General features: G+C 56.4%; 1 protein-coding gene across 1 annotated transcript; it reads right to left on the bottom strand.

The window, feature by feature from the left end:
- Positions 1-5,340: 5,340 nt before the first annotated feature.
- LOC127032617 (von Willebrand factor A domain-containing protein 5A-like) lies at positions 5,341-18,682 on the bottom strand. Its single transcript, XM_050919904.1, is given in 18 exon segments — positions 5,341-6,655; positions 7,112-7,238; positions 7,697-7,833; positions 9,097-9,252; positions 11,138-11,346; positions 11,649-11,756; positions 12,462-12,624; positions 12,811-12,923; positions 13,181-13,260; positions 14,178-14,322; positions 14,588-14,676; positions 14,759-14,958; positions 15,984-16,098; positions 16,772-16,944; positions 17,628-17,809; positions 17,899-17,939; positions 18,158-18,363; positions 18,633-18,682. Coding segments are annotated over 18 exon segments (2,364 nt in total). The 5' UTR covers positions 18,673-18,682; the 3' UTR covers positions 5,341-6,575.
- Positions 18,683-21,921: the final 3,239 nt, after the last annotated feature.

The raw sequence follows: 21,921 nt of genomic DNA, 5'->3' as shown, positions 1-21,921 counted from the left end.
AAGGAAATGATCTGCATGGAGTTACTGAGACAGTCTTTATGGTCCCTTGCTGTGTCCATGTAACACATCTTCCAGGAAAGTGAGGAGTTGACAGCTCTGTCACTCTCATGTTCAGCACTGATACACACAGTATGAGGGTATTTTTCTCCAGGGTGTTGTCTAAGTGTTCACCCTCTGTGAGGAGTGTACAGCATCTGAAACCACACAGAGCTGACATTGTGTAAGGCAGAAAATCCCTAACAATGAAAATAAATCCCTGGGTATATCCCTTGTTCATTGTTTCTCTACGTAAGATAAGAAAGTCTTTTATTCAAATTCAGACTTTCTTAAGTTTCCATAGCAATATTTCTGAGTAAGGCTAAGGTTTCACAGAATCATAGAAGTTTAGGGTTAGAAGAGACAACAGGAGGTCATCTAGTCCAACCCCCTGCAACCCCTGGACAATTCCCCTCCATCCTGACCCTTTGTGACTCAAGTTCACTGCCCCCCCTGCACACACACACACACACACACAGCTCTGTCAATGCACCACTGTTCTGACTGGCAGTTCAACCTCTACAGCATTCCCCTTGTGTCTGCAGCACACAAACTAAGGAGCCTGGCCCAGGCCCTGCATCCTCAGACCTCTGGTATTTCTGTGGGGTTCTGACCTCCAGCAGTACCTGCCACACCAGACCCGGACCAGAACTGAGCTGTCTCCATGCATCACAAAGCAGCTTGCACACACGCACACACACACATCCTTCCTTCCAAGAGGGCCCAGAAGGGAAATACACACCCCACCCCTGTCATAAACAGATAGCTAAGGGTTAATGTCTCTTTCACCTGAAGCACCTGACCAGAGGACCAATCAGGAAACTGGATTTTTTCAACTTTGGGTGGAGGGAATTTTGTGTCTGAGGTCTTTGTTTTCTGTCTGCCTGCTTTCTCTGAGCTTTGGAGAAGTAGTTTCTGCTTTCTAATCTTCTGTTTCTAAGTGTAAGGACAAAGAGATCAGATAGTAAGTTATATGGTTTCTTTTCTTTGGTATTTGCATGAATATAACTGCTGGAGTGCTTTGATTTGTATTCTTTTTGAATAAGGCTGTTTATTCATATTTCTTTTAAGCAATTAACCCTGTATTTTGTCACCTTAATACAGAGAGACCATTTGTATGTATTTTTCTTTCTTTTTTATATAAAGCTTTCTTTTTAAAACCTGTTAAAGTTTTCTTTACTGGGAAATTTCAGGGAAATTGAGTCTGTACTCACCAGGGAATTGGTGGGAGGAAGAAATCAGGGGGAGATCTGTGTGTGTTGGATTTGCTAGCCTGATTTTGCATTTCCTCTGGGTGAAGAGGAAAGTGTTTTTGTTTCCAGGACTGGGAACGGAGGGGGGGAGTCACTCTGTTTGGATTCACAGAGCTTGTGTCTGTGTATCTCTCCAGGAGCACCTGGAGGGGGGAAGGGAAAAAGGATTATTTCCCTTTGTTGTGAGACTCAAGGGATTTGGGTCTTGGGGTCCCCAGGGAAGGTTTTTCAGGGGGACCAGAGTGCCCCAAAACACTCTAATTTTTTGGGTGGTGGCAGCAAGTACCAGGTCCAAGCTGGTAACTAAGCTTGGAGGTTTTCATGCTAACCCCCATATTTTGGACGCTAAGGTCCAAATCTGGGACTAAAGTTATGACAACCCCCACACCCCGAGCAAGAGAAGAGGGCAGCAGGGATGCATGCACCTGCACTCACACACTGAGCAGGTGACAACAAAACACACACACATACAAATACACAGCAGAGCCCAGAGCCTCCGGCAGGAGGAACAGCCTCACACACATTCTGTCCCAGATACATAGGATCAATGCTGCACCCCCAGCTTTGGGCCAGTCCCTTGCAGGACCCTCTTTGATGGGCCAGACCCCAAAAGGGTCTCACTCTCCCTTCAGGGGAGGCCACGCAGCCTCACCACCTCCTGGCTGACCCCTGACTCCAGCCCCCCTGCTTCATCCCATGAGCTCTGTCCAGCGGAGCCAGACCCTGGAAGAGATGTGTCCGCTTGGCAAGGACCCATGCGTCTCCCCCATTAACACTCAGGGAGCATGTGTGAAACAGCCGGGTTTATTAGTCATGTGGACACAGCCTAGGAAGCTCTTAGGTTAGCACAGAGAAATGAAGGTGAAAGAATCGTCTGTTCTGATCAGCCCGAGACCCGCCAAGTCGAAATGAACCCCATGTCCAGGCTGTGTCTGTCTGACCTCCGTAGTCAGTTCCCAGGAGAGACAGAGCATCCAGAAGTAACCTCTGACCCCCAGCTCACCCCTTCCCAGTCCTTCGTTCTCCAGCTGGGGGGAGCAGGGGATGTGTCTTTGCTCATTTTCCCTGCGAGAAGGGGGGAAATCCAGGCAGTGCTGGCATTATCTCTCCGGTCCCCTTGTTTATTTGGGTCAGTTTCAACCAGTTCCTTAACGACTCTTCATGCCACCAGAGAGGGAGGTGATGTGCCCAACTCCTGTGTCTTTTAGTCTTTCCTGAAAACACACCAAGTCCTTTTCCTCCCACTGGGTAACCACGCACCACATAGGGGAAACCGAGGCACGTAGCAGGATCATAAAAATATTACCCAAAATTCCCCCTTCCTCACATATGCACATACACACAAAGTAATAGATCATCAAATATGTTCAAGCTTCTGTTATATTTCTGGGTCTTCATAGTATGAATTAGAATTAACCCCTGTGACTTGAGTGGGACTAATGCACTGGGGCATCTGAGACTCTGATTTGTCTCCGGAGGTCACTTTCTAACCTTGCTCTCACCGGTGTAAGTCTGGAGAAGAAGAAGAAGAATTCAGCATAATAGTTTGGGGAACATGATGGGGCTCCAGAGACTTTAGCTTTAATAGCGGAGCTGGCCCTGACTTTGTGACCTCAGCCAAATCACTTAGGCAAAAGTTTTCAAACTCAGGTGTCTAAAGGTAGCCAGCAAAAATCCCTACTAATCAAAGTGACCAGACTTGTACTGTGTTGGGCACCTGCATTTCTCAGTGACCTGTCTGGGAACCAAGGCTGCCCAGCAATCTTGGGGGAAAAAAAGAAAAGAAGAAAAAAAAGACCAAAACAGACCCATTAAGGCTAAGATTTTCAAACCGCCTAAGGGATTTGGAGCCCAATTTCTATTCATTTTTAGGAGGGTTAGGCATCTAACTTGTTTAACTACTTGTGAAAATTTCACAAAGCACCTAAATACCTTTAAAAACCTGTCCCTCTGGATACTGGGATTAGATGCTTTTGAAAGTGTGACCCAGCCCCTCTCTGTGCCTCAGTTTCCCCAAATGGGGCTGGGGCTGAGGTCTATGGGTGTTCCAGATGACAGCTAAGTTTGACATTTTGAAAGCAGCTTTATAGAAGCTAGATGTCCAAATCCCATTGAAATTCAGTCAGATTTAGGTGCCTAATTCCAGCCTAATTATTAACAACTTTAGGTCCCCAAATTTGAAAATCTTAGCCCCAAATCAATCAAGCTGCATGTGCTAAACTCTTCCTAAATCTGTTCATTTGGGAAAAGCAGAGGTTGCGATTTTCATTGAGGAGCAGGATGCTTAATGCTAAACGGTTGTTTTGAACAGCCATGGATCACAGTTTCGCTAAGACACTCATGGATTCCCAGCTGTTCCAAGACCGGAAGGGACCACTGTGATATAGTCTGTTCTGTGCACAGGCCAGAGATCCTCACCCCCTGACCACAGCGGGGAGATGACACCTGATCGAGTGTTTGAGGCATTGGACTGTCCCTCGGAACTCACAGATCAGTTCCCTGCTTTGCCCCGACTCTCTGTGTGGCACTGAGCGGGTCACTTAGATTGATGTTTTCAAACTAAATGTAATGGGAACTGTGTGTCCAAATCACCTAGTCAGGATTGGAAAATATCAACCTTAAACTCTGGGCCAGATCCTCAGCCGTCGCTTCACTGGAGTCACTGGGCAGACCCCAGTTAGTGGGACCCTGCTCTAGCTCCACTGGAGTCACCTCATCCCTGTGTGTGCTCAGACACTACTGTGCTCAGAAGCATCTACCTACCTACACAGAAAATGGGGGCAGAACCTGTCCCCACTGAGCTTAAAGTCCAACCTCCCATTGGCGCTGGCCTCACCAGGATTGGGGCCTACATGCGTTACTCGCTGATGACTTAACAATATAAAGGCAAATCTCAGCAGGTGTCTGGGGCGCTGCAATCCCATCCACAGTCCAAGCACCCCAACCAGCCCTTGGTGCACACAGGTCAGTCTGACTCAGTAGAGCAAACCCTCAGGGCCTGGGTCCTAGGATGCTGCTAGGGGGACGGGTCAGAGCTTGAGTCCTGCTGAGACTTGGGTCCAAGCCCTGTCATTGTGCAGTGTGGACACGGGTCAAGCCGCAGACCCGAGTCAGAAGATCTGCACAGTGCAGTATGGACATGTTAGCATGACTGTGAGACTCAGGTCCAGCATTGTAAACCCAAGCTTCCAATGCAGTGTGGACACTCGAACACAGGCTTGGAAACACCGAGTCCACAAGCTCGGGTTTACAATGCAGTGCAGAAAACACCCTCAGAGACTGATCCGCTCCAGAGCAGTTCCACACCCTCGGGGGTGCTCGCAAAGACTGGGTCAGGCTGGCCTTTCCAGAAAAAAGAAAACAAAGAAAGGACTTCTGCTCTGAAAGGATGAGCTTGGACTGACCCGGACCCATTGAATGGACAGGACCTTCTGGGCTGGTGGAAGGATTGGAAAGACTCTGATCTGCTGGGGCCTCGTAAGACTGATGGGTGACTCCTGCTATGCTCAGTGTGTCTACAGCTGTTAATTGTCTTTTCTCTGTGACGCTTTTCCCACAGGAGAAGCCAGGAGTCCTGAGTCCCAGACCCCGCTGCTCAACCCACTAGGCCACATTTGCCTCCAGGAACCAAAAGAGAACCCGGGAATGCCATGGGCCAGTCCCCTACTCCAGTCCCCAGCATGCAAAGCCCAGCCAGAGCCAAGGAGAGGACCTAGCACCCAGGACTAGATGGGAATGGATAGGCACGGACAAGGCATTACAGGCTGGAGGGTTCACACATTACTGGGTGTGCTACAGTATGTGAGGCCATTTATGGCCACATACGTGTGAGTACAGACGGTCGTATGATTTTATTTTGTGTGTGGGGATTTTCTATCTATCTAGCTAAAGGCTCAGGTATACATACTGGGCCTGCTTCAAAGTCCACTGGAGTCAGCTGGACTATCCAAAGGCGCCAAAGGGAGCTAGGCAATTAGCTTCTACCAACAGAGTTTATCTGAAGACCATTGAAAAGACTCCCTCCGGTTGGAGTTTCCAATGGGAGCTGGTTCCTCAGCTCTCTCTGAAAGAGCCTTTCCTCTGACTTCATTGGGTTTGGAACAGGATGATAGGTTTGGATTTTCAGAGAGGCCAAATCCCCTGGAACTGGGTGCCTCAACCACTTCTTCCAAAATCCCAGCCACAGGGCTTAATTTGCAAAAGCCCAGTAATATGGGCTGAAATTCTGTGCCCATTGAAGTCGAAGCCAAAACGCCCTTTGATTTCAATGGGACCAGGATGTCACCGCTGGTATCGAAGTTCCACTATTCACAGTGGGAAGTGGGAATTAGGATCTCTGAATTCCATCTGGCCTTTGGGGAAATCTCAGTCCCAGGGCTGCATTCCTTCAGGGCTTAAGGCAATTAAATCAATTACCTGGTATCTTAATCCTTCCCCAGAGTCTCTGCACCATGTGGGGCAGGTAGCTGTGATTGGACTCCAGGTGCTATTAATTGAATTTCTTGAGTTTCCTTCTCAGACACGGAAAGGCTGAAATAGGGACGTGACCCAGCACAGAGTCATGTGGTGAAAGCTGTTCAAAGGGGGTCAGGGCTGGTTAACATAAAGTGGGAAAACTGTTTGTTTCCTCCTTACGCTCCTGCAGTTTCTTGATAAAAATAGCACTTTCCTTCCAGGAAATTAACCAGCTGATGTTTTTCATCGTTTGCTTGAGTCCCAGGATGTCCTGAGAAGGGCCCCGTGCTGCCCAGGACAGACACAGCGTGAGCATTAACCATCAAGATGGATGGTCAGGTTTTAAGCATTTCTTCCTGTGGTAGAGAATTCAGCAGCTGGTGACTGGGGACGGACTCACAACATGCAGCCTGGGACAAGCTTCCTCCATCTGCTGCCTGTTTCCACCTTTCAGCCTTCACCAAGGAATCGCATTTGCCAACACAACACTGTTCAGCTGGAAAATGTCTGACCAGCTCCAGTCCAGACCTAGACAGAGAGGAAATGAAGAATTATGTGAATCACTGCGCTCCTGTTTGCGTTCAGGATTGTCTAGCAAAGAGAAATCTGCCACTATGACAAAATGAGGTCGCGTTTGGACAAGCAAAGATCCTGTTGGTCTGTCTGTCTGTCCAATAGCTGAACTCCACAGAGGTGGGACTAGGTTTACACTGGATGGCTCATGAAGGGCGAGATCAGCGCAGCCACCTCTGCACCCCCTGTTGGCTCTTGGGGCTCCAAGTTGAATGCCCAAAGTAGTTTGAGGAGCAGGTACAGGGATCCCAGGGGGGCTCAGAGCCCAAAGACAACAGGGCCAATGCTGCAGTCCATCAGGGCGTTGGTGGCTTCCAGGCACTCGCTCAGCTGGGCTCCTGAAACGAGAGGGGGGTCAATGGAGAGACACCAGCTCAGGGAACAAGGGGAGGGCCTGGGGGCAAAGGGAAGAGAGCTCACAGCACGCGAGGGACTGGCATGGGGGTTGGGAAGCTGGGAAGTAAAGGTCCTCGACGGTGGGGCACGGAAACCCCAGAAGGATGCTGGGATTGGGATGGGGAGAGGCTGGGGATGGGGGCTTTCGAGGGCTGGGCTGTGGGGCCCTGGAAGGCAGGAATCTCAGGGATGGGGGCCCTGGGACCCATGGGGCACAGGCTCTCAGGGCCCTGAAGGGGGCTGGGCTATGCAACATGGGTGCAGGGTCATGGCTGTGGACCATGGGGACAGAGGGGTGAGGATGGAGGTTCCTGGGGCCCAGGCTCAGGGGCCCCATGAGGCAAGGGCTCTTGGGAGTTGAGACCCTGGACACTGTCCCTGCCCCCCACCTCCCTGACCTCCTCGGTCCCGCACCCAACCCACAGCCTTAGCCTCCAGCAGCTCCCACTCGTCACGCTGCCCCATGGCCCGGTCGTGCAGCCAGACCACGGCTAGCACCGTGGCCCAGATGCTGGGGGTCATGTCCTGAGGGAGGCAGGAGAAAGACAGCCTGAGTCAGTGCCTGGCCTGACCTCTCATCCCTAGGGACCCCCCCACTCCAGTCATCCCCCTCTCAACTCAGAGTGTTCCTAGCACCCCCACTCCAGCACCGTGGACCTCCTACCCAGATGCCCAGTGCCATGCCTGGGGGTAGGGAGACGGCCTGACAAAGGGCCCAGCCTGGGCGCCTCTACCTGGCCCTTGGCCCCCTTGACCCAATGCTCCGACCCCATTAGGGGGTTCCCAGCCCCCCAATCTGGGCCTGTCTTGCCCACCGGGCTCCAGGTTCAGGGGTCATTTAATCTAATCACCCTCAAACTCCCCCCCACCAGCCTGGGTCACCCCCAACCTCATCTGGGAGCAGAGAAGAGGCCCAATACATAGCACCTGCCCCCTCATCTCTCCCTTCCTCTCTCCTTTGCACCCTCCCTCCACCCGCTCACCTTCCTGGGTATCCTCGCCCTGGCATCAGTCTCGCTCACCCCCAGCACGGCAGCCAGCCGGGGGTCCAGGTCCCACGAACTGTCAGCATTTTGCAGAGACACCAGCCTCAGTAAGGCATACTCCTCTGGTGCCCGCTCTGGAAAGAGACCAGATGGGGCTGGTAAAGGGTTGTGGGTTCAGAACAGCAACATGGCCTGTCCAGGCTGGGGGACAGCCAACCTTAACTGTAACCCTCTGTGTGTTCTTAACTCTGTCCCTCCAGGGGTGTCCTTAACCTGCTCCTCTGCACCCTTAACACTACCTCATCCATGGGCACCCTTTACCCGCTCTTCTGCACCCTTAACCCCGCCACAGACATCCTTAACTCTGCCCCTTCTTGTATCCATGAGATGACAATTTACTTTTAATCGGAGACGGGCACTCAACTCCCTGTGAATGTCCCAGCCCAGCCATTAATTCCACAACCCCAGGGTGTTTTTCAAAAACAATCTGATCCCAGGACCATCCCCCACTACAATCTGCGATACATACCTACGTCCGGAGGGAGACACAAGCATCTAAAAGGGTAGCGGGTAAAGGGATGTTACCGAGTCTATATGATATTATAGCCATGCATTGGCCAGGGTTATGGGGCAGAGCTAAAGTTATCTGGGCTACAGTAACCTTGTATTTCCAGACTCTCCAAATTCAGGTTTTAAGGTGAGCCTTCACTTTAAAAGTTCTGCCTTTCGTGGCTTTCTTTGTTTATAAACCAGAATGTGCCAATAGACTTTTGCCCCTGAACTCGCCTGTACAAACATCCAAGCTTAGGCCCAGTTTCACAAGGGTTTTTTGCCTGGGAATTTCCCTCTGTGTTTATTTCAGAGAAAACTGCTCAGAGACATTTCTGTTACTAAAAACTCCTGATCCCTCCCACCCCCCAGACACTCTTAGCTCACCGATACAAACTCACACCCCAAATTCCAGCTTCACAGAGTTTTTTGCCTGGAGGTTTTGTTATTTTTTTATTCATTTTGTTTCGAGATACTTTGCTTCAAGACACTTAAAAAAAAAAACAGCTAAGAATTCCCCCTCCTACCGCGACACAAAGGTTTTTCGCCCAGGAATTTCCTTCGTTTTCTATGTAGTTTTTAAATACTTGCATAACTCCATGACCTTCAGGGCACATCTGTCTTTAACCCGATGAAGCGTCACCCTGGTGTTTGCCCACCCCCAGAGTCCTGACTCCCAGCCCATGTCCCCCTAACCTTTCAGGGTGCCGGGGGCCCCTGACTGTAGGACTGTCTGCCCTTGTGTTGTCCCCCCGCCCCGCCACGGAGCCAGGAGAGGCACTTCCGAGGGAGGAGATGGCCGGGGCTGGACTTCGAGAGCTGCAGGTACTTGTGGCAGTGGTACTCACGTGCCGCATGCAAGTCATGGGACAGGCGCCCGAAGACGCTGCGGTGGTTCGGTTCGGCTAGGTGCACTCTGCTCGCTGGCTGCTCATAGATACCGTCTAATGAGACTTCCCTTATCGAGACGCGGTCTATCATCTCCATATATTCCTTGATGAAATCTAAATTTAGGGAGCAGATGGACAGAGAGACACAGACGGACATACAAATAGACACAGAGAAGCAAAGGGAGGGAAGAGAAATCCCCCCTCCCCAGGCTGTCAAACCTTAGTCCCAGATTTGGACCTTAGCGTCCAAAATATGGGGGTTAGCATGAAAACCTCCAAGCTTAGTTACCAGCTTGGACCTGGTACTTGCTGCCACCACCCAAAAAATTAGAGTGTTTTGGGGCACTCTGGTCCCCCTGAAAAACCTTCCCTGGGGACCCCAAGACCCAAATCCCTTGAGTCTCACAACAAAGGGAAATAATCCTTTTCCCTTCCCCCCCTCCAGGTGCTCCTGGAGAGATACACAGACACAAGCTCTGTGAATCTAAACATAGGGAGTTCCCCCTCTGTAATTCCAATCCTGGAAACCAAAAGCACTTTCCTCTTCACCCAGAGGGAATACAAAATCAGACTAGTAAATCTAACACACACAGATCTCCCTCTGACTTCTTCCTCCTACCAATTCCCTGGTGAGTACAGACTCAATTTCCCTGAAGTTTCCCAGAAAAGAAAACTCCAACAGGTCTCAAAAAGAAAGCTTTATATAAAAAAGAAAGAAAATACATAAAAATGGTCTCTCTGTATTAAGGTAACAAATACAGGGTCAATTGCTTAAAAGAATATTGAATAAACAGCCTTATTCAAAAAGAATACAAATCAAAGCACTCCAGCAACTATAGACATGTAAATACATGATCTCTGTACTCACAATTTGGAAACAGAAGATTAGAGAGCAGGAAATAGAAATCACTCCTCATAGCTGAGAGAGTATCAGGCAGAAGAAAAGAACACAGACACAAAACTCCCTCCACCCAGAGTTGAAAAAATCCTGTTTTCTGATTGGCCCTCTGGTCAGGTGTTCAGATTACTTCTTTCCAGGTGAAAGAGATGCTAACCCTTAGCTATCTGTTTATGACACGCCCCCCAAATTGCAGACAGTGGGGAAGCTCACTGGCGGCGCCTAGGGCCCCTTCCCCATACCCCCCATTCCCTTTCCCCCAGCTGGGACCCCCACACACCCAGCCCCATCCTGCTCTCCCTGCAGCTCCATCACAGCCAGGATCTCCCCAGCTCCTGTCCCTTTCCCTCTGGCTGTGACCCCCAGATCCAGTCCGCACAGGCCCATTCTTCTCTCCTTATTCTTCAGCCGGGACCTCTCCTCCAGCCCCAGAAGATGCAGGGGTGAGTGCTGCACCCCATGGATGAAGGCAGGATGCTGGGGAGCGAGAGGCCCCCTCTAGGCAGGTCTGCTCACGACAGTGATGCGCCTGCCCCTCCTGTCCCTGCAACTGTCTGCGTCGGTCGGTCGGTCTGACTGGATCTGTTTCTCTCTCCGCGTCTCTCCAGTACTGTCCCGCTCTGGGTCCGTCTGTCTGATTTTTGGTCTCTGTCCCTGCCTGACTCTGGGTCTCCGCCTGCCTGTCTGTCTCTGTGCATCTGTCTGGGGGGGGAAGCACAGGTCCCACTCTCCCAGCAGGGGTGTGGGGGGCAAGCCCTGTGGGCTACTCCCTGTCTCACCCTGCCAGCACTCCTGCTCTCCCCATGCCCTGGGGGTGTGAGGATTGGGGTCACCATCGCCTGGGAACATAGAGGGGCAGCACAGCCCCATGGGAGTCAGGAGGGCAGGGAGAGGGGCAAAGGGACGTTACCCCATAAGCAAAATGCCCCCCATGCTTCTGGGTTCCCCCTGCCCTTACACTGGGATCCGTGCTGAGATCCCTCCAGGAATTCCCCTCCTTCCTGGTGCCAGGTTCCCCCCATCCCTCCCTCCGGTGCCTTCCTTCTCCCCACATGCTGGGTCCCCCCCAGCGCCAGGAGCCCCGACTCCTTCGGAGGTTACCTGCCAATGGGACATCCCGTCTCACCAGCGGCCCCTGCACCGGCTGCCCCTGCTCCTTGTCCACCCTCATGTAGGCTGTGAGGGAGCAGATGACCCCTGAGCTCAGACTGGCCTCCACTGCCCGGTGCTGGGCCACCTCTGACCCAGCGCCCATGGCCCCCTCCAGCTCCAGCAGCAGCGACTTGGCTGCCAACCGGTGAACATGCAGCCTGTGCCAGGGAGAGAGAGTTACAGGGTCAGCCCTGGATGCCTGGGTTCCAGCCGCTGCGGGGAGGGGAGCAGGATCTAGTGGGATGAAGGGGGGGGGAGTGGGTGCCAGGACTCCTGGGTTTTATCCTGGTGCCGGGAAGGGAGTGGGGTCTAGTGGTCACAGAAGGGGGGCTGGGAGCCAGGGGGGGCAGGTCCCATCCCATCTCTGTTCCGCTGTGGTCGGGATGTGGGGTGGGGAAGAGGAGGGCAGGACCCAGCTGCCTGGGGTGTGGGGATGGGAGCTGGGGAGCATTGCTGTCACCTGTCTCCATCCTGTGGCTGCAGGGGGAACTGCAGTATCTCCTTGTAGGTCTGGTCCTGGATGCCATACTGCAGGGTGACGCCCCCCATGGGAGTGCCTTGGGGCTGCAGGCAAAGAAAGGCGGTCAGAGGTGGAATGCGACAGGGGAGAAGATGCCCTGGGACCCCCTAGACCCAGCTTACAGAACAAAGAGGGAAAATACGCCCAATTAACAGCAGTTGGGGGGCTGGTCTAGGCAGCCCAATGGCCACCATTATGGCCCAGAGTTAACAATCCCCATTGAGCTCAATGGGGCTGGGGTAGCACAGAGACTTCCAACCCAGTGGCCATCATTAGAGGTCAGAGTTATCGATCCCCATTGAGGTCTCATCTACACTACATACTGTGGTAGAACGATGTCGCTCAGGGGCATGAAAAATCCAACCCCTGAGCAACATAGTTAGACCAACCTCAGCCCTCCATGTAAACAGCACTATGTCAGCAGGAGAGCTTCTCCCGTCGGCTTAGAGTGTCTTCACCAGACGTGCTACAATGGTGCAGCTGTGCTGATGTCAATTTGCAGGGCAGACCTGCCCTGAGATCAATGCAGACAGGCTAGTACAGAGACCTGCAGCCCAATGGCCATCGTTAGGGGTCAGAGTTATCAATTACCATTCAGCTCAATGGGGCTGGGGTAGCATAGGGACCTCCAGCCCTATGGCCAACATTGGGATCAGCGTTATTACCCAGGAGGGGACTGTGGGGCTCCTGGCTCAGTCACTGACCCTGAGTCCTGGGGGTGTCCCAGGGTGGGGGTCTCGCTCTCTCATCTGGGGCTGCTCGCAGAGCTGGGCATAGGTGAGGCACTGCTGCCCAGCGAATATCACCTCGGGGCCCCGGTGCAGCAGCTGTGCCTGCATCCCAGGGAGCAGATCCCAGCTCAGCGAGATCCCGGTCACCGCCGGCTGCAGGGCCCGCTTCAGAGACTGCAGCACTTGAAAGAGAGACCGGCACACACAGGGTGGGCCAGGATGCCTGGGTCCTATACCCGGCTCAGGAAGGGAGTGGGGTCTAGTGGGCTAGAGTAGGGGAGCTGGGAGCCAGGACTCGCTGCAGGGAGGGGAGTAGGGGCTGGTGGGTTACAGCAGGGGAGCTGGGAGCCCAGACTCCTGGGTTCTCACCTTGGGCTGCATGCGGTCCTGGCCAGTGATGAACTCGGCACTGCCCCCTGCTGCCCGGGCGATGCCTTTGATCAGAGCTGTGGAAACCCCGTCCCCGATGCCAAAGGAGAAGCACCTGCAGGGGGGATAGAGTTCGGGGGGAGTGGGGGGTGTGCAGAGACGGTGGGGTCCATCCCGTGCTGGGAGAGGGAGACAGGACAGTTGGAGAGGGGCCAGTAGGGCTGGGTGGGCTTTGTGGGGGCTCCCCATGCTGGCAGGGCTGGGGGGCAGAGTGAGGTGAAGGGTTGGGCAGATGCTGGGGACTATGGTGGGAGGGTCCACATGATGGCAATGCTAATAGAGGCAGGGCTGGGGGGGAGGCATCCCCATTACCTGTGGGTCCCCCGGTGATGCCACACCTCTGTGATGACATCCTGGGTGTTCTCTGCCTCCCCATCCGTAAACACGAACAGCTGTGGGGGAGACACACTGTCAGAGCCAGGGACCACAGCCCCCCCAGAGACACTCCCTCCTCACTGGGAACAGGAGCAGCTCACCAGAGAGCCTGACCCTCCCAGAGACCCCCAGTCCCATCCCTCCCCTCCCCGAGATCTCTTCTGAGGGACTGACAGATGGGGACTGCTGATATTCTCGCCTATCTCTGTGACCCCCAACCCCCAGGCATGACCCCAACCCCCACCCATCACCTGTTTGCCCGCCTCTGGAGACAAGAACCCACCGACAGCTGTGGGCACCTTTCACAAGATTCCTCCTGATCTCATCATGTGTGCCCTTCCTGCCCCACACAAGCTGCAGGGCACCCCCCAGAGCTGGGTGCAGCACAAAGCACTGCCCCTCCAAGCTCTACACAGAGGTTCCCGCCTCCGCCCGCCTGCCCTCCCCCCGGGTTGCTACCTCCCACGCCCTGCTCACACCCCCAGGGGCGCTGGCTCTGCCCCCTCCCCCCCATCTGGTCCAGAGTCCCAGTCCCACTCCGAGCAACCCCATGGCCCCTGTCGACTGTCCCCCACAGCCCCCAGCCCCTCTCCGATCCCCTCTGTCAGGGTCTCCCACTTGGAAGTTAAGGAACAGCCTCCGAGGGGAGCGGGATGGCAGGAACAGGCAAGGAGGGGCCTGTGATGGCGTATGGCCCACGTGACAGCTGGGAGCAAACACCCCATGGGCAGGGATGGTGCACCGGGGGTGCGGGGCTCAGTTACTGCAGATAATCGTTCTGGGGCAGGGGTCCTTTCTGTCCTGAAAGTCTATGAGTCTGTCCCCCTAAACACACATACTTCTCTGAGACCCACCACACCACCCCACGGCCCCACAATCACTCTCCGAGCCTGCCCCAGGAGGCCCCTCCAGCTGGCCCCAGTGCCCCCGGTACCTGGTGTGGGTGCCCGTCCCGGCAGGGGCTGCGGTAAATGGCTTGTAGTGGCTCCAAGATTTTGATGCCCCCCAGGTTAGCCTGGAGCAGCTGGACGCACTGCAGGGACTCGGCCATGGTCTGCTGGGTATATTCCATGCTCTGCCTGCAGGAGGCATTGATAGGTCTGGGGCTGGGATAGCTGGAGCCAGGGACACCCTGCCCCCAGCCAGCCCTGCCCCCTAACCCAGACACCTCCTGTCCCCAGCCAGCCCTGCCCCCTACCCTCCAGCAAGCCCCTGTCCCCTAACCAGCCCTGCCCCCAACCCACCGAAGCCCCTTGCCCCTAACCCACAGATACCCTCTGTCCCCTAACCAGCCCTGCTCCCTAACCCAGCCAGCCTCCTCCCTACCCTGCCCCTCGGACTCACGGGTAGAAGGACTCGAACTCAGACCCAAAGTCATAGATGTGGAAATAACAGCCCAGGGGCAAACTCTTCAACAGCAGGATCAGGGTCTCCTGGGGACAGACAGACGGATGGATGGAGAGTCAGCCCCATGGGCCCAGCCAGCCTCGGCAGCTTCCCCCAGCATGGTCCCACCGACCGCAGCCTCCCTTCTGGCTGTATCTTGGTGCTGTTGATGCGCTGGCGGAAGAGGTCTCTGCTGTCCATGGGGCACGCCATGCTGCCGGAGCGGTCCAGCAGGAGGATGAACTCCCCGGCCTGGCTCTGGGCTGGCACCACCTCGGGCACGCTGGGGAGCAGAGTCACTATCATGGTTGGGTCGCCCATCAGGGAGCCTGCAGTGAGATGAGGGCCAGCCCCCAAATGGAGTGGGCATGGGGTCAAGCCCCCATGAGCCACCCCATCGCATCCCCAACTGCCCCCAGAGACCCACCTCCACTGCTCTGTCCCTCCCCCTACCTCTCTCATCTTAGATCCCCCCAGTGCTCCCCAGTGCCCGCCTGCACCCAGACAGACCACCCTGCCAACACCAGCTCCCCCAAGGTCCCCCGCTCCTGTTCCCCATCCTCCACATACACCCCATCCCCAGCTCCCCTAAGGGCCCCCGCTCCTGTCTCCTGTCCTCCACACACATCCCATCCCCAGCTCCCCCAAGGACCCCCTGCTTCTGTCCCCCATCCTCCATACACACCCATCCCCAGCTCCCCCAAGGACCCTCCGCTTCTGTCCCCCATCCTCCACACCACTCCCACCCCCAGCTCCCCCATGGCCCCGTACTCCTGTCCCTGTCCTCCACACACACTCCATCCCCAGTTCCCCCAAGGACTCCCATTCCCATCTCTCATCCTCCAGACACACCCCATCCCCAGATCTCCCATGGCCCCCTACTCCCATCTCCCATCCTCCACATACACCCCATCCCCAGATCTCCCATTGCCCCCCACTCCTGTCCCTGTACTCCACACACACCCCATCCCCAGCTCCTCCATGGCCCCCCTCTCCTGTCCCCCATCCTCCACACACACCCCATCCCCAGATCTCCCATGACCCCTCTCTCCTGTCCCCCCTCCTCCACACACACCCTATCCCCAGATCTTCCATGGCCCCCCACTCCTGTCCCTGTCCTCCACACACACCCCATCCCCAGCTCTCCCATGGCCCCTCACTCCTGCTCCCCACCCTCACCTGCCCCCGGATTCCCACAGCACCCAACCCTATCAGCCCCAGCATCTCCCATTCCCCAATCATCCCCCTGTGCCTCCCCAATCCCATGTCACCACTCGGCACCTACTTCACCCCCCACAGATCTCCCTCTGTGCCCCTGCCTAGAGGTAGCTGGGTACAGGATCCCGTCCCCTACCTCGCTTGGCTCCAGGCAGCCCAGCCTCCAGCACCACGCTAGGTTTGTGTGGCTTTGCGTAATACACCAGCAGCTCCACGTCCCGGTCCTACAGGGGGGCCTGGGCCAGTGACACCTGGGGGACGACAGACACACAGTCACCTCCACATGATTCCTGAGGGATCAGGGTCCTGCTGGCTCTCGCACCCAACTTAGCACTCCCTGCATGGAGCCAGGATGAGGGGCTGACCCTAGGAACACTGGCTGGGCACCCCCAGGTTCGGTGGAAAGAAGAGAGGGAAAAACAACCCCAAAGGCCAAAGCGAGAAGTGGCTTTTCCTGGTGAAAAATTGCAAACATTTGACATTTTGGGGGGGATAAATCTTTCCAATTTGGGGGTGAAATTTTCCTGGTCCCCCCACCTCCATTTCCTTCCACTGAGAAACAAGGAGAGGGAAAATCCCAGAAACAAAAGCCTAACAGAGCCCAGAGACTCCCAGGGATTTCCTCCCCAAACTGGCAGATTTCAGCCTGTCCAGATTTTCCCCAGAGAAACTGGGAAATTCCCCAGATCTGTTGGTGTCGTTCAATCCCCCCGCTCCCCCAGTCACCCAGAGAGTCTGGCCCATGCTCCTCATTTCAGGACCCATTCACCTGGGACCTGCCCCCAGCCTGACCTCAAATCCCCCCACCCCTCCCTCCAGCCCACAGCCTGGTTCCCTGGCACCCACGCCTCAGCCCAGAGCCCTCCCCAGCGCCATCCTCCCATTGGGAATGGTCGGGACCCAGGCATCCAGGTGAGCACTTACCTGGGCAGTGGTTTGGTTCCCGGCTGTATAGCTCAGGGGAGTGAGTGGGCAGTTGGAGAGCACGCGGTTGATGCCGTGGGGCGACTGCAGCGTGGCGCTCAGGCTCAGGGTGTAGGGCAGCTCCTGCTGGGGGACCCGCGGGACCCCCTGGGTGACATCCTCCCCGTCCCACACTGCAGAGAGAGGCACAGGGGTGAGAGCCAGGGGCCTGGGAGAGCAGGGGAGTATGAGATACTGGGGGAATATTAGGCTGGGATATCATGAGATTTAGGGATGGCTGGGGTGGGTCACACACCCTGGGGCAGGGATTGCAGGCCTATAGGGCAGGGTACTTACCATAGGGCACACAGTAGTGGTCTATGGGGCATTATGGGCGCTATGTGGGTCTTTCATTGTGGGGTATGTAACAGGGGCTATAGAGGTATCAGGGGGTTATGGGCTGCGGGGTCACTCACCATGGGGTGTGTAGCTGGGGTTCTGGGGGCTATGGGGTACAGAAAGCTATGTGGGATCTATGGGTCTGGTCTCAACATGGGGCATGTCAAAGGGGTGCAGCACAACTGGAAGCAAACAGCTGGGGTATAGGGTGCAGGGGAGTAAGGGGGGATCTGTGGGTCTCACCATGGAGTGCATAGCAGAGGCAGGGGGATCTGTTGGTCTGACCGCGGCGCACGTGGGGAGGGGCTGTGGGTCTCACTGTGACGGGAGTAGGGGATCTGTGGGTCTCACCGGAGTGTGCAGAGCGGAGACAGGGTGGTTGTGGGTCTCACTGTGGGGCACGGAGCGGGGCCACAGGGGGGGCTGTGGGTCTCACTGTGGGGTATGTGGGAGGGGCAGGGAGATCTGTGGGTCTCACCATGGGGCGTGTAGTGGGGACGCAGCACGGTCAGCAGCACGTAGCGGGCAGCCCCGTCAGGCTCCAGCGGCAGCTCACAGACATAGCGCAGGGTCAGCACCGCCTCCTCCCCGGGGGGCAGATTCCCCAGGGAGCAGCTGAACACGTCGCCCCCGGCCCCTTCCTGCTGCAGCAGGAACGAGCTCTGCCCCCGGCCAGTGCGTCCCCATACAGCTCCTGTGCCTGCCTAGAGAGACAGGGTCACCCCTAGATCCCCCTGCCCCCAACACACCCCTGCCCCCTAGCCAGCACATCCCCATACACCTCCTGCACCTGACCGGAGAGACGGGGTCACCCTGAGATACCCCTGCCCCCAACATCCCCCTGCCCACTGCGTCCCCGTATACCTCTTGTGCCTGCTGGGAGAGACAGGGTCACCCCAAGATCCCCCTGTCCCTCGACATCCCTCTGCTCCCTGCCCAGTGCATCCCCGTACTGCTCCTACACCTGCCAGGAGAGACGGGGTCACCCCAAGATCCCCTCAACCCAGCCCCCTCCTTCTCCCCCCGGGACCCCTGTCCCCCAGCACCTGTTTCTTCTCGGGCCTGGAAGGCGTAGACAGCTGCCTCGGCATCCACGGGGAACTTGAACACGGCCTCCATGGGCCCCGGCTCCTTGCTCCTGTAGAGCAGCTCGCAGCCCACGTCAGCCACAAAGCCTCGGATCAACACCGACACCGAGCTACTGCGCAGGGGCACTGGGGGGAGAGGGATGTCAGCCACGGCTCCCCAACAAACCTCCATGGGCACCAGCGCAAAGGGGACATCAGCCACGGCCCACCCACAAACCCCCATGGGCACCAGGGCAAATGGGACATCAGCCACGGCCTCCCCCACAAACCCCCATGGGCACCACAGGGAAGGGGACATCAGCCACAGCCCCCCCACAGACACCGGGGGGAGGGGCCATGTCATCCATGGGGCCACCCTCTCCCTCACGGCACTGCCCCCCACAGCCCTGACTCACCTGGTTCCTTGGGGAGCTGCAGCCTCCTCATCAGCTCCATCTCAGCTCTGGGGTTGAGGATCTGTGTGGGGGAAGGTGGGGGTGAGATAGAAGCTTTCCATGGAAAGTAACAGGTACAGGGTTCCCCAACCCGCCCCCTCCAGTGATGGCTCGGTGACCCCAGCCCAACCCTCCTGCTCAGCCAGGTCCTGTGGCAGGGAGTCCCACAGGCTCACGGGGCCTAGCTCCTGAAATCAGAATCATGGCTCCTCTCGGGCCACCACCTCCCCCGGCCACGGCACCAGCCCCCAGCAGGGAGGGGCAGGTGAGAACCGGGGTATGGCTGGGAGTTGGGGAATGGATGGAGAAACGTAGGGGGACTGTATGGGGACGAATGGATGGATGGACAGACGGATGGAAGGAAGGAGGCATGAGGGGGCAGATGGAATGAAGCGGGGTAGGGGGCTAGTGGGTTAGAATGAGGGGATTGGGAGCCAGGACTCCTGGGTTCTATCTCCAGCCCCTGGGGGGCCCTGGAGCAGTGATGGGGGTTGTGGGGGACCCAAGTCAGTCACTGGGGGGTTGTCAATCCAGCTAGACCCATCTCCCCGCTGTGGCCCTGCAGAGAAGCAAAGGTTTGTGGAGCAGGCTCCAGCTCCCGGCTGTTCCTGGCAGGAACACAACCCTGCTATTTACTCAGCTTTCACTCTGGGCTGAAGTGGCTGCCATAACCCCCTCCACCCTAACAAGGACGAATTCCAGCCCTCGGCTGCACCTGCTCCCTGCCCCAGAACCGTCCGATCTGGGCCTCGGATTTGCTCCCTTATGAGGGAGTAAGAGGACAGCAGCCAGTTGATCTCTCCCGCAGCAGAAACCCGGCTCTGAGGCATGCGGGGAGTCTCCGCGGAGGAGTGGGGAGCTGAGGGTGAGATGAGGGCAAGGAATGCCAGAGCTGCTGTGACCGAGGGCGGCTCCAAACCCAGCTCTCCAAGCCGCGTTTCAGCTCACCACCACTCCAGCCGCCAGGAGAATTCCCAGCTGGAAGGTTGGATGGGAAGACTGGGATCACCTGGGCAAACCCGCACACCGGGGAGGGCCCAGAGTGAACTGCGGAGGGATCGAAGGCAGATCTAGAAAATCCTCCCACCCAGCTTCACACATGGCCCAGGATGGAGAATCCACCCCAGCCCCCAGGGAGTTGTGCCAGCAGCTAATTCCCCTCCCTGCCAGACAGGTGCACCCCCCTCCTAGCGCGAATTCCTCTACCTGCAACTCCCAGCCAGGGGATAGTGTCAGACCATCAGCTGCCACGCTGCAGTGCTCACCCAGCAGGTATTTACAGCCGGGGACAAGACCTCTTCACCTTCTCTGGGCTAAACTCCATAGGCTGGGAAAGGGCTGAGGCCAGGACAGGACTCCAGGGAGGAGCTGGGGCTGGTTGTTTGGCCCCAGCATTTAACTCTGATATCTAATTCCCCGCCTGGAGGAAGGGAGTCGGCGTGAAAGTCCGGACAATTCACAGGGGGGCTCCTGCTGCAGTAGCTGGGTCCTGGGATGCGCTGGAGCCGGAGGCTGAGTCACAGTGCGGGGTGGCGATGCGATGCCGAGCTCCGACCGGCAATGGGCACCCAGCGGAGCCCAGGAGCCCGAGGGGAGCAGGTCAGGGCCGGCCGGGCGCCACGGGGATGGGCCCCGGGAAATCCACGCCGGGAGAAGTAGGGAAAGGGAGGGGGGCGGATCCGGGGGTGGGGGCGGAGCAGGAAGGTTTAGGGGTCACCTCCCTCCGAACACCCCCGCACCCGCCCCGGCACGCAGAGCCCCTGCAGCCAGGGAGGGGAGACTGCAGGGGCGAAGCCCTGAGCCGGGGGATGAGCCCAGACCAGGGGGTGGGGGGCCCTGGACACGGGGGGGCTGTAGGGCCAGGCACCCCCGGGGAGGGGCTCGGGGGGCCCGATCCGCACCCCGGTGCCTTCTCTCTCGGTCTCTGAGCAGCGAAGCCGAGTCAGGCTGGAAGGGAAAGTGTCCGTGCGAGCCCCGCCCCCCCGCCAGGGAGCGTCTGCAAATGCCTCTTCCCGCACCCAGGGAGAGTGTGCCAACTCCCCATCCCCAGCTGCTAGAATCCAGGGACCGGCTGCGCAGTTCGCCCCACCCGCTGGGAGCCAGGGACTGTCTGCAAACTCTTCACTCCACACATCCTGCCATGTCCCCCCATTGAACTGGGGCTGGGGTGTGTGTGTCTCCAAACTGCCCCTTGCTCCTTCCTGCCCCTTCATGGTGCAAAAGGGGGGGGACTCCTGCAAATGTTTCAACTCCAAGATACCCCATTCCCATCTGGGTATTCACCCTACACTCTCCATCCAGGGGGCAGTGGTGGGAGAGGGGGGAGAACCCATCAGTTGACCATCACACCTGCCTCTCAGTAGGAAGAAGGCATGGGAAAGAAATGAGGAAGCTCAGCCTGATGTGAGGAAGGGAGGGGGGAGTTTTTCCACCCACCGTGTTTCCTCTGGGGTCTCTGCAGAACCTGCTTTTAATATCCTGCTGGATGGTGCTGGATCTTCCCCACCCTCGGCCCTAGTTCCCTGTGGGATCCGAGCTGGGGCAGAGAGAGCTTCCCCCTCCACTCACAGCCCCACACCCATGGGCCTCTGGCCTGGGGGGACTCATTGTAATGGGGTTGGTGGGAGGTCAGTCTCCAAGGCCCCTCCAGACCTCACTCTCTCTGCTGAAGCTGCCAATGAGGGGGCAGCCAGCACATCCCTTGGCCCACATGGCTTCCCTCAGCCCTCATTGGCCTGGAATGGTGATCCGCAACCAGTGGGAGTTGCAGTCGGCCAAACCTGGGGACGCTGCAGAAAAACAAGCCGTTATGGCCCACCAGCAGATTTCACTGACAGGCTGCGTGCCAGAAGTTGCTGATCCCTGTACTATGGTAACGGTGGTGATGTAAATGCCTTAAATATGAAATATGTAGTCCTTAGCCCAAACTGAGCTAATAAACAACTTAGACTGGGGGGGTTAGAATGGAAATAGGTGCTTGAATCCTTTTACAATTAATTAAGGACTGAATGCCTAGCAACCCTTTGTCTCTTTTGATAATACGCACCTACTCTTAACATGAACCTCTGAAACCCAACACTCAATTTCAGACCGAACCCTGAAACATCACTCTAATGTTAACCCTAATTCTAAATCTTATCCTACACATACCCTTGATCTTAGCTCTAAGGGCTGTGTTGTTGTTCTTATTAAGACACAGAGAGCTTGTATCTAACAATTAAACTCTCTGATATTCAAACACAGTAGAACA

This window comes from Gopherus flavomarginatus, chromosome 12 (genome assembly GCF_025201925.1).
Source record: "Gopherus flavomarginatus isolate rGopFla2 chromosome 12, rGopFla2.mat.asm, whole genome shotgun sequence".
In the NCBI taxonomy this organism is placed as follows: Eukaryota; Metazoa; Chordata; order Testudines; family Testudinidae; genus Gopherus; species Gopherus flavomarginatus.
The sequence above is the reverse complement of the archived record's forward strand: the minus strand, read 5'-3'. Positions and strand labels throughout refer to the sequence as shown.